The 13513-nt window shown below is 33.1% G+C and overlaps 2 protein-coding genes across 2 annotated transcripts; both read left to right on the top strand.

Annotated features, from left to right (window-relative positions):
* Positions 1–596: 596 nt before the first annotated feature.
* LOC133316679 (pentatricopeptide repeat-containing protein At2g02980, chloroplastic-like) lies at positions 597–960 on the top strand (the record flags this gene model as incomplete). The annotated part of the gene is made up of 2 exons (XM_061518456.1): positions 597–818; positions 872–960. Coding segments are annotated over 2 exons (311 nt in total), but the record flags the coding sequence as incomplete, so codon positions are not given.
* Positions 961–4214: 3254 nt separating this feature from the next.
* LOC133316678 (protein FAR1-RELATED SEQUENCE 5-like) lies at positions 4215–5159 on the top strand. The gene has a single exon (XM_061518455.1). It carries the CDS (start codon positions 4215–4217, stop codon positions 5157–5159), a length of 945 nt encoding a protein of 314 aa, XP_061374439.1.
* The last annotated feature ends 8354 nt before the right edge of the window (positions 5160–13513 follow it).

The following is a 13513-nucleotide window of genomic DNA, read 5'->3' as shown; positions in this document are numbered from 1 at the left end:
GCTTTTATGCATAGCCTTCGGCTCCATTACATATTGTTCGGCCATCACCAATGGGCTAAGGCTACACCAACTGTAGCAAGTGGATCCGACACCATGTCTCAACCCAAAACCTTAAGGCATTGGGTTCATGGATCCTTTCACTTATATACTCTTCACTTAGCTCATTACCAACCAATGTGAGACTCATCACACTTGAATATCTCAACAATCTCCCCCTCAAGTGTGAAACCCAAGCGCAAAGTACTCGACCCGCCTCCTCACCAATCACTGGGCTGAGCTCTTTGGAGCTAAATCCGGCTCTGATACCAGAGTTGGGAAATTGAAGTTCCCTCAAACTCCAATGTCAAGCGGGTCCAGGGGAAGCACGTGGCGGGGGCCACCACCAATAAGCTAAGGCTACACCAACCGTAGCAAGTGGATCCGACACCATGTCTCAACCCAAAACCTTAAGGCATTGGGTTCATGGGTAACTTCACTTATATACTCTTCACTTAGCTCATTACCAACCAATGTAGGACTCATCACACTTGAATATCTCAACAGTAGCTCTATAGAGGTCAACAATGTTGTGCATGAATTCTTCTCTGGGAATGCAGTTCATTCCACTTCTACAGTATTGCACCGTGCACTTGATGAGTTGGTGAAGGAATTGAAGCTGGTTGGGTATGTAGCTGACACATCTCTAGTCTTTAATGCAGACATAGAAGATGAAGAGAAAGAAATTATTCTTAGATACAATAGTGAGAAATTGGCCATTACTTTTGGGCTTCTGAATACACCCCCTGTAACAACAATTCGTGTGGTCAAGAACCTTAAGAGTGTGTGGGGACTGTCATAATGCTGCTAAATTTATATCATTGATCTTTGGCAGGCAAGTTATTCTCAGAGATGTTCAGCGATTTCATCATTTCAAAGATGGGAAATGTTCCTGTGGGGATTACTGGTAGAGGAATTTGTTGAGCCGATATTTGATTTTCTTACAAGATTGAAAAAAAAGGTCTATTTATTGCCACATAATTAATTGCTATTATTTGTGTTTGAAATAGTCACTATATATGGAGCCCGGAAGAAGAAAGATTTGTTCCTGTAATCTTTGGAATGGATTATCGTCATGATTGTGAAATTCAGATAACTAGTAAATAGTTACATAGAACACGTTGTATATATTATTAGGCAAAATCACTTCTCATATTGTTGGAGGGGAAGAATTTTTGCAGCAACTCATTATAACTATATAAATATATATTAAGAATTGTACATAGTTATTATAATAATAAAATTATTTTTTCTCTTTTTGCTATGTCAACTGATAATGTGTGATTAGAGAGAATTTTTTATTATTATTATAATTATGTATTATCTTTAATACATAGTTATAATAAATTACAAAGTTTTTTGCTTCCAACAACAGGGGAAGTGAGCGACCCATATAAAGGTTCAGGTTCATTGTCATGTAATATAACTCTTTCCTATTGCTGCTGTTTTTTGACATAGAAGTTTGTTTATATAAATAAAAAGGGAAGGATTATACTTACTACCTCCTAAGTTTACTATTTTTACTACTAAATTAGCACCATTAGATTAACTTTTAATCTAATGGCTCATATTTACCCCTTATGATCCTAAACTTTCCCTCAATCACTCACCCCCTTTCTCTCTCTCTCTCTAGTTCACACGCTCATCTCTTTCTTAAAATTCCCTTTCTCCATCGTTCTTTCTCTCTGCACTCGAATAAATAACTAGAAGGAAGGCTAACAAAGTAACCATAAGTATCATAAATAAGAATAACGGATGGATCATAGCAAGCGTTAATGATAGTCATTACTATTCAGATAAATCTTCTTGAGCATTATGAAAGATAAAAGCATCCAGGAAAATCTTCAACATACCAAAATAACAAGAAACATATTTAGTCTGGATAATTGAAATACTTGATACTTAATACGGTTAACACAAACGACATGTTTAAGATCAGCAGACCTTATACAGATCTTTATATTTTAATGTCTTTTTCTGTATTTTTTCTTTTTAAAGTGGTGGAGTATGTGAAGAAGTACCTCTCTCTTCCTTCATCGTTCTTTCGCTTCCGGTTCCATTCGTTGTCACAACCATGAACGGCGACTGTGAGCAGCAAACACTGGCCGAAAACTCCTTTTCATCGCAATGCATGCCAGCGAGCATCACTCCCGAGATAAGTTTTGTTACTTATATGTTGTTGTGTCCAGTTTCTGTCTTTTAATTAAAGGCTTGGGTCTTATGCTCATTGAATTTGTTGCTAATTGATGGGGTTTATGCTCCTAATTTCCTACTAGGTTTACCTAAATTATAGTTTAGAATCATTATAAAAACAAAACTTGTTGATATTTTAAATTTGTCTTTTTAAAAAAATAATCAAATTATTATACATAAAAAACCCCAAAGTGAAAGAGAATAGAAAGCACTGATTGATGAGGTTTATGCTCCCAATTTCCCAATAGGGTTTACGTCGTGCTATTCTTATGACCCTTGTTTGCTACCATTTCTACTATTATACAGCATGCTTGTAATGTAATGTTAGGCTATTCATAATTTCATATAGTGTATTTGATTCATAGAAACAATGTTGTTATTTTTTTTTCTATGCAAGTGGTGCACCGTGCACATTTAAAGCTCCTAGTTGACCCATTAGTACCAAACGATTTCAAAGCAGCATTCACTTTGTGCTATTTTTTTATATATATCCCATAGATTTCGACTATATAATAGTCACTTGTTTATTTCAATGAAGGTCAATATGGAAGATGATCCAATTAATTATATTGACTTCAGTCACAATTGTGTGTCAAATGAAATGGAATATGATGGAGTAGGAAATGAGATACCTGATGACATGGAAGATGACATATCATATGACTTGCCTAACAATATGTCAATTGTCATTCCATTTTCACTTACAAAGAATACTAATATTTCCATTGAGGTAGGAGTGAAATTTTCCGAATGGAAGGATATAGTAAACTTATATACAGCATTTGGTAGGATAAGAGGATTTGGAATCCGGAGACGAACATCCAGGGAGGACTACGTGAAGCTAACATGTATTAGAGAAGGTTATCCACAAACTAAATTGGAAGAAAATGTGGGTAAGTTGTGTCAGGGCAAGTCAAGGAGAACATCATCGTCACGTATAGGATGTCAAGCTTGTGTCAAGGCTTCTAGGAATAAAAAAACGAACATATGGAGAATTACACATTTCATTGACAGCCATAATCATGAGATGGTTACTTCGAAAAGTGTTGCATATCTGAGATCACACAGAAAAATGCTCGATGCTGCAAAATGATTGCTAGAAAAATTCAACAACTCGGGTTTGCCAACTGGAAAGGTGGCCACCATCTTCAAAAGCCATGATCTGGGGTTTGACAGTCGAGATTGTTATAATCATATGAAAAATGTGAGGAGAAGGATATATGATGCTGGGGATGCACAAGCGGTGCTACACTATTGTATTAAACAACAATCATTGAATCCAGATTGTTTTTATTCCATCAAGTGCGATGATGATGATCGAATGGTAAGCTTTTTTTGGATTGATGCAAGATCCAGACATGCCTATGAGCTTTTTGGTGACGTGATAACGTTTGACACGACATATAGGACTAACAAGTATTCCATGCCATTTGGACCCTTTGTCGGTGTAAATAATCATATGCAGTCGATCTTGCTTGGATGTGCTTTATTACAAGATGAAACTGAGGATACCTTTGTATGGCTATTCGAGGAATGGCTACGAGCAATGAATGAGAAACATCCAGTTGCCATAATTACTGATCAGGTATGATCAATTTGAAGAAATTTTTATCAATGTTTTATATATCATCTCAAATGTGATGGTTTATTACTGACTGTATACTTACTAGTGCCACTGAATATATAGGACATGGCAATTAGCAATGCAGTCGCCAAAGTTTTCCCAAACACGAAGCATCGATTTTGTTTATGGCACATCATGAAAAAGTTTCCTGAGAAGTTATCTCATGTTTACCATGAGCATGCATCATTTAAGAAGCATCTGAATGAGTGTATATGGAGCTCCAAGTGTGCTCAAGAGTTTGAAGAAAGATGGCAACATCTTCTTGTTCAGTATAGTCTTCACGAAAATGTGGCTGCATGTACTCTACTCAATTAGATCGTCATGGGTACCAATCTTCAACAGATCCACTTTTTTTGCTGGTATGAACACTACTCAGCGCAGTGAAAGTATAAATTCATTCTTTGATGGTTTTGTTACATCTGGCACAACTTTGATGAAATTTGTGGAGAAATATAACCAAGCATTAGATGCTCGGTACGAGTCATTCAAAAAAGAATACTTTGAATCTAAGCACAAAGAAAGGCTTCTGACATTTAATATGGCATTAGAGGAGCATGCAGCTAAAGTGTATACCCGTGCAATTTTTTTAAAGTTCGGCGAAGAGCTTTCTCTTAGTTTACAATTATCTAAGGAGAAACTTGGAAATGACATTGGGTGGGTTACCTACCACGTTTTTAATAAGAAGGACAACAGAGATTCTGCAATAGTTGAGATAAAATTGGAAAACAGAGAAGCTAGGTGTTCTTGCCTTTATTTTGAGTCCATGGGAATCTTATGCCGACATGTTCTTTCTATTTTTTTGATTGAAAATGTCGAGCAGATCCCTGAACACTTCATCTTGCGTCGTTGGCGAAAAGAAGGAAATGATATACGAAGCATAGACAATGACAATTGTACAACTGATGGAGATAGACTTCTTCGTAGCTTTCACCTACGCTCTAGATATTCCAGACTAGATGAGCTTGCATATGCATCGAGTGAAGCATTTAGATTCATTTGTGATGGTATTGATTCTCTCTCTCTAGCTGCAGAAAAGTTTGTGACATCCGAGGAGACTACTGGTCTTAGCGATTCTAATTTACAATACTTGAGTCATAATTCAGAAGAGTCTTGTATGAGAAACTTGAAGGATCCCTACATTTCTCAAACAAAAGGGCGAAAAAAGCACTCTCAAAATACTTCACAGGGACGCAGGATTCGTAGTGGGATTGAAGAAGCATCAAAACATACTAATATATGTGGAAATTGTAGAAAACGAGGACATAATAAGTGCACATGCAAAGACATAAATCTAAATTCAGTATAGTTTCAATGATATTTTTTATTACAACAAATGATGATATTTGGGCTGAATACATTAAGGTATGTTGCTTCATCTTATGCTCTGTTGTTATTAATTAAATATCAAAAAATGATACTTTCTATTACAAATTTTTAATTACCGAAATTGCCAAAGATGATACTTGCTTGTAAATGCCAGGTTACTTCTCCTATGCAGATGGGGTGTAGTGTGAAAAAAACTTGCCTCTTTTTTTCCCAATGTTATCCATTTAGTATTGTTAGATAATATCTATATAGCTATGTAATAGAATAATTTTTTTCATGTAGAATTTACAATATTCGTGTGTGTTTGCAGGAAGATTTAACTTTGAGCTTGTTGGCTAAGTGCCAGCAATCAATTTATGTCATCAAGAGGATTGTGGAAAGCACCGCAAAGATGAAGTGACACTTTTTGAGACTTTATATCTTATTGCTTAGCTGCAACATGTAGTTTCAAATATGAGGAGTTGGAAGCTTCTCAAATGGCAGGGGCACAACAGCCACAAAATGCGGACACAGCCAAGCATGATGCGGAAACTGTTAAAAAAGAATAGTTATATTGATTTGATTTTAGATAAGAAGAGAGATAACTGTCATTAAAGGAAGTTTTAGTTCTAGATTATGTTGTCTAACTTTTATTTATTTTTGGATCTGAGTGTGAAAGAGTCGTATTTGCCAAAGCTACATCAGGTTGCATTCCAGACAAATAAATCTCAAGATTATGTCTCTCTATGTTTATGTGTGTTTTGAATGAAAGGGTATTATTTTCTTTGATTTTTTTCTTCTTTTCCCCTACAAAAAATAAAACCCAGTTTGTTCACTCAAAATTATATAACTTACCATACCTTTTTTTTTTTCCAAAAGAATATGACATTCTTGCAAAGGAAAATTTTGCAGTTTGAAGTTAGATAACCTTTGAGGTAATTAGGTGCGGTCCATTTGTGACTTTGATAGCAATATGATTGTAAAACTGGAATCTTTCTTTATCAAATTTGTCCCCACTCTTTTTAATATTTCATCCAACATTAGGCCTTATAATGAAATCATTCCACTACTTGAAGTTACCGATTTTTTGCTTTTATCTCAAATTTAAATTTCCAATTTTTAGCACAATATTGCTTAATGTTAATGGTTAGTCATGCCAGCATGCTTAGTTCAAAAAAGACGGGTATACATAAATAAAAAACAATCCAACTTGGGGAAAAAAAATCCTCTTGCATTAGAAGTTACTCATGAGTAAACAATTTCTTATATACATGCAAATCAAATGCCAATATAATCTATAAACATGAGTAAACAATTTCTTACATACTCTCAGCTTCTCCAAGCACTCAAGAAACTCTAATCTTGCCCAGGTTGATCGGAATGTGACATATTTCCCGTTCTAGTAGTATTAACCTTAATCCTGGATATAGATCTACATAGAGATGTTTGTCGCCTCTCCAAAGATTCAATAAGAAGAGCCTCATGTTTCCTTTTATCATCCAAAACTAACAACAAGGCCTGCACACAGGTTAACCATATGCAAATTATTAGTAATAATTTAAATAGTAATGCATGCAACTGAACTGACAAGCTAGACCAATAAACATATACATTTAGTTGTTCAATTTTCCATGATTCTGTAAGTAACTAAAGTATGTAAAGTACTAAAACATAAATCTCAATTTTCGAATAGAGCTACACATAATAAACGTTAGAACACGACCTCTTCAGTATCAAGCTTTCTGGATGCTTGATAACACAATGTCGTGAAAAATCAAATCCATTTCTTGATATTTAATTAACAACAACAGATGTATGTGATGTAAGAAATTTCATAAAATAGGAGTATATGATATTAGAACACCAGAAGATTTAGGCTTACTTGTTGAAGACACGCTTCTTGATTTCTTGAAGACTTTCCTGCAATGGAAAGACTAGGATCTTCCTCTGCAATTCACACCACTCTCTGATCACAACCGTTGATGGGGCGAGTTGAGGAGTAACGGTTTTCTAACACGTTGTGGATGCAGAGGGAACCTAGCCAAACTTATTAACCCTAGTCTCATTCCCATCATGGGCCTATGGGTTAGGTCTACACTGTTACCCACACTAATCAGTTTACAGATATCCAAGCCCAAACAAAAGGATCATTAATTAAATGGGCTTTATATTGCACCCCTTTATGGATCATGACTTAGCCTGTTTTTATTAAAACAAAAAAAACTACATTTGATTGAAGCCCACAATTATTATAAAAATTTCTTACATTCTCCCACTTGGGAAAAATTAATTATAAAATTTTAATTTAAAAAAGAAAACAAAAACAGGTTATTTAAAAACGACTCTCGGGCTAAGGACTAATTCTTATAATGTGGCCATATTTTAAGAAAACACTTGATCTAAGGTGCGATATCTGAATATGACTCCATCCAACTAAAATCAAATAACATTGAATCAGGCGGTGATTATACCCTTACCGATATAAGACCTTCCATGGTCACAAATGTTTCTTGACTACGTCGACTAGTCATTAGTGTAGAGTGTAGCAAGAAAATAGCATGCCAATATGATCCAACAACAGCCAAACTGCTATTTTCTCTGTCTGTCCTCAAATTTCTCTTAAATGCCTTAAAGCCAGAGAAATTTCATGGTTTATCAAAAAACCATCATATAATCAAATATGGTGTTGACTACGGGCCCTGTAGTCCTAACAACACCATTATGTCTCAAACTCCCATATAGTGTCAACCACAGACATGATGGTTCCAACGACACTGAGTTCCAAAATCATGCCTCAAACTCCAATATAGTGTCAACCACAGGCATGGTGGTCCTAACGACACTGAGTTCAAAAATAATGCCTCAAACTCCAATATAGTGTCAACCATAGGAATGGTGGTCCCAACGACACTGAGTTCCAAAATATCTTACAATTGATAAACATAAATACATGTACTCAATATATACAATAATAAAACTCAAAGCATTATCAATTGCTCCAAAATAATTTATTTGTCAACCAAACATCAATTAAATCCAAAATAAATGGCTCAACATCGTAAAATTATAAATGATTCAAACTCCCACTAATCAACTAAATCAAAGGAATTCACAATGTTCATATTCTTCACATGTATTTATCATGGGCCTAAATTCTTTGGTTAGAGAGTCAGTCAATATTCTCAACAATATACAATACAAGAAAAGGAAATTTTCTCCCACTGACCTTGTGGTAAATATACTAACATAAATTATTTTCGTCATAGCTCAAGAAAGTCACTACCTCATCAAATCACCATTAATGTAAAATAAAATTCATGTTGATTAAAAAAAGAAAGATATAAGATTTAAAATCTTTTTCAAAGAGGCCTTATAAAATATTCATTTCAAAATAAACTCATATCTTGACATTAAAAACTAAACAATTATCTCCCACTGATTTAATAATAATTTTAAGATCACACAAAATCAATCATATCTCTCCCACTAAAAATACATCAAGATGTTCTCTACATTAATTATAGGCTAACACACAATGCCCTATCAAGAACAAAAATCATAAAAAATAAAATAAAAATTCCATTAATCACAATTCAATTATGGCGTTGTTATCATTCATATCAAAAGCATATTTATTACATAAATGCAATTATATTAATTCTGGACAGTGAAGTAATTTTAACGAAATAATTAGCATATAATAAACTTCCTTTGGGTAGATAATTGTAAACAATCATTTTTATCAATAAAGAACTCTAATAATACACAAATAATGTTCTGAATAATCATGCCCAAATAATATAAAAAATCTTATAACATATGTTTTTTAAAATTCATATTGCATTAACTTAATTATAATTTATATCATAAATTTCAATCCTCAATATTAGCAATTATATATCTTAACTCACTAATCAAACTTAATTGACAAAGCACATAAAATCTACGCTAAAATTGAGAGAGTAAATACTAACATTATAATCACAATAATATGTAACAATTTTTCATTAATTAAAATTTTGAAAAAGGAACATAAATATTTTTTACAGAATTAAACATGAATAAGAGATCATAAAATTAGATACGAATGAGAGCAAATACTTCCAAATAAATATTTATGTATATAAAAAATTAAAATAAATATTTCAAAATATTAACTTCAAAATGAATCAAACATATTCAATTTAGTCCAGATATTATAATGAGGCCAACATAATAGTACATTCTCCTTTGGGCAGAATGCACTAACCAAGGTTAAACCAAGGCCAGAACCTCATATGAGTTAATCAATGAGCACAACACTGGATTTGAAAATTTATCCCCTTTGGACAGATAGATTCCCAGACTAATGAGCCTCCAATAACTTCATCTACAACCTTAAGAAAAGTTGCTCATGATGAATTAATCATTTAGCACAACAGGTTGTTATAACAAGGCCAACATAATAGTACATTTCCCATTGGGCAGAATGCACAAACCAAGGTCTAAACCAAGTCAGAACCTCAGATGAGTTAATCAATGAGCACTACATTGGGTTCAAAAATCTATCCCCTTTGGGCAGATAGATCTCTAGCCCAATGAGCCTCCAATAACTTCATCTACAACCTCAAAGAAAATTTGTTAAATGAGCATACACTGGCTTCAGAGATGTGTCCCCTTTGGGCAGACAGATCACCTAGACCAATGTACCTCCATTAACATCATCCCAAACAAATTTACAGTTATAACACACAATTACCCCATTTGGACAGAAAATTGCATGAAATAACCAAAATCATTCCCAAACAAATTTTGTATTTAATCAATTCAAGCGGAAACATGCACTTAATAAACAGGATATTAGAGCAAGCATTGTAAGCTGAGAATAATCAACACTATATTATAACCACATCCATGTCACATCATCATATGATGAAAAATATAGCAAAATAATTTTTACATCATATTTTTCTTCAAAATATATTCAAAAAATAAATAATGAAATATGATATAAAATTCAACATACCTCTAGCCATCAAAATCTCAAATCAAATATTGATAATAAAAAATTTGTCTAAATGTAAACACATAAATATCATATGCATTATTCAATAAATTTCTAAATTTTGATGTATATATCTAATTAACTATCTCAGCTCCCAATATAAATAAAAAAGGCTTCCATAAAAAAATTTCTCAGGGAGGAATAATAAATAACTCTTCACAATATTATATCAACAAGGTGCCAACAGATATAATATCATAACAATTTTATTTATTTATTTATTTTGTGTTATAATAAAATTTGTTTGGAACACACATTACAGCAACAATATTATTTATTTAATTTTTTTTTGATAACAATATTATTTATTTTAAATACCACAAAAGCATGGAACCATAATTATCATTCAACGCCTTTGTTTGATTTTATCCTCTAGCTTATTAGAGCAATAAACAAAAGCTGTTTGAACATATTGACCAAGCTGCTGATTTTTCAAATATATTGCAAATTATCACATTTCTTTAATAAAACCACTATTTCTGAAATGCTCAAATTAATAATCTCTAATAAAATGATTTAATGCACATTGTTCAAAGCTTGAGACTCATTTAAGGCATGTTTGGTGCATAGTATATGATAAGGTCTGATAGTATAAGACCTGATTAAATTTTAATACTATCCAGCGTTTGGTATGATATTGTATAATATAATATTCTCCAATATTTTAAAAATTAATATATTAAAAAAATTATTTTAATATATAAATATTGAAATGATATATTAGTTCTTGGAAATTGTAATTGTAAGTAATACTAATATATTAATCTCTTATCATATCTAATCCATCACTCCTAGGCCGGATTAAGTTATACATCATTTTGATATATAAAGGGGTCATGTTGTATAAGATGGTCACACCAAACAACTAAAAATGTCATAACGTGTATAAGCTTATACTATCATTCCTTATACATCACACTAAACAGGCCCTTACTTTGAACAATTTTGGGTCGGATTCTGTGACACGTGTTAAGCTCTCAATCAAAGACCAAAAAAATATGTTGTTCTCATTACGGTATATCAATAAAAATATATTATATACAAACTCCATGTCTGTTCGAATGGTCCAATAAAATATGTTTCGGAATTCTCTGCAACTAACATCGCATCTATTTCAAATGCTCCATAACCATGAAAGCAAGCATCGAAGTTGTATGCTTATGATGTAAAAAATTAGGGATTTAAAATTGGATCTATAAAATCCCCCAAAATCATTGAGTTTAATTTCTTCAAAATAAAATAAAATAAATATCAATTTAAAATTAAATATTCAAGAACAGAGCAAGAAATGCCAAAATATGCAATCATGTCCAACAGCAAATAGTTGGGTCCTAAATCATATAATTTAGGCTCTGATACCAAATGTAAGAAATTTCATAAAATAGGGTTATATGATATTAGAACACCAAAAGATTTAGGCTTACTTATTGAAGACACGCTTCTTGATTTCTTGAAGACTTCTTGTTTCCTTTGACTCCTGCAATGGAAAGACTATGATCTTCCTCTACAATTCACACCACTCTCTGATCACAACCGTCGATGGGGCGAGTTGTGGAGTAACGGTTTTCTAACACGTTGTGAATGCAGAGGGGACCTAGCCAAACTTATTAACCCTAGTCCCTTTCCCATCATGGGCCTATGGGTTAGGCCTACACTGTTACCCACACTAATCAGTTTACAGATATCCAAGCCCAAACAAAAGGATCATTAATTAAATGGGCTTTATACTGCACCCCTTTATGGATCATGACTTAGCCCATTTTTATTAAAACAAAAAAAACTACAATTGATTGAAGCCCACAATTATTATAAAAATTTATTACATGTGGTTCAGCCCAAATTGTACGAAAAAGATGAAGAAACATGCCTTTATGTATTCAGCCCCAAATCTCATCATTTGTTGTAATCGTGGAGAGCGATGACGTTTTGGTTCATGTTCATGAAGAAGGGAACGATGGAGGGAACACTTTGGGGTCTTCTGTTATGATGAGAAAGAACGATGAAGAAAGGAAATTTTGAGATAGAGATGAGAGTGTGACCCAGAGGGAGAAAGGAGGTGAGTGATTGACGAAAAAAATTAGGATTATAAGTAGGGGTGAAAGTGGGCTGGGCTGGGCCAAGCTTTGCTCCGAAAAGCCCAAGCCTACACCAAAAAATTTCAATTTGACCTGGCCCAAGCCTAGTATGAGTCTAACAGTTAGCCTGACTTGGCCCGTTTATAAAAAAACAAATGGCCTGGCTTGGCCCGTTAGCCTGTTAATTTTTAACTTCAAAGCATAACCATGAATCAACTTTACGAAGTACTCAAATTCTGTTGCTACACCAAAAATCATAATTTCAACGTCCAAATAGAATCATGAATCATAACAAAACTTATACAATATGCATTTAAGTCATTTTCAAAAGCAAAATGCTCAAATTAAATAACATATATTTCATCAGATCCAACAAACAAATCCATACTATGTAAATTAAAATAACTACATGAATCTAACAAACACATCATGATGCTTATAGTAAGTATAACTTTTCCCAAAATTCTTTTAATATATTCATATACATAATCTAACATGTTGAGATGTTGGTTCCTCTTATATAAGAAATAAAGTAAGATTTCTATTAAAATTTAATCGAATATGATTAAGTTATAAATAATTGTAATTGATTAAATTTATATCTTTTATTTTTCCTTCAAGGCATACTTAGTCTATTTTATTTTAATTAAAATAAATAGTATAATATAGGCCGGCCGGTAGCTAGGCTTATAGGTCCGACCTTTTGAAAGTGGGCCCACGACCTTTTTATTAAACAGGCTTTTTTAAGGCTCAAGCCCGACTTATTATACAAAATATACTAAGTCAGGTCTGGCCTAATGTAGGCCAAGCCTAGGCCCCTGTAGGCCGGCCCCTCCCAGTTTCACCCCTAATTATAAGGAATAAATATGAGTCATTAGATTAAAAGTTAATCTAATAGTGATAGTTTAGTAGTAAAAATAGTAAACTTAGGAAGTAGTAAGTATAACTCCTCCCAAATAAAAAATTGCAAAACTTCAATATACCTCCCAAGATTTACTCTATAAGCACTTGTCTCAATTTTTATTTTATTTTTATCACTTGTCTCCTCTGTAAATGTTATTTAAAATTGCATAAACTGTCAATTTTATCATTGTGAACAGTAAACAAAGTGAATCCTCTTTATTTGCTTCAGTTTTTCCTGGATAAATTACAGGTATTATTCATGGAAGGTAATCATATTCGAATCGGGTATATTCACATTATGATTAAGTTAATTCTACCAAAGGGGATGTTTTA

Source organism: Gastrolobium bilobum, unplaced genomic scaffold (assembly GCF_033153095.1).
Source record: "Gastrolobium bilobum isolate Gb01-03AN ecotype WA unplaced genomic scaffold, APGP_CSIRO_Gbil_v1 utg665, whole genome shotgun sequence".
NCBI lineage: Eukaryota > Viridiplantae > Streptophyta > Magnoliopsida > Fabales > Fabaceae > Gastrolobium > Gastrolobium bilobum.
This window is presented reverse-complemented; position numbering and strand designations above follow the sequence as displayed.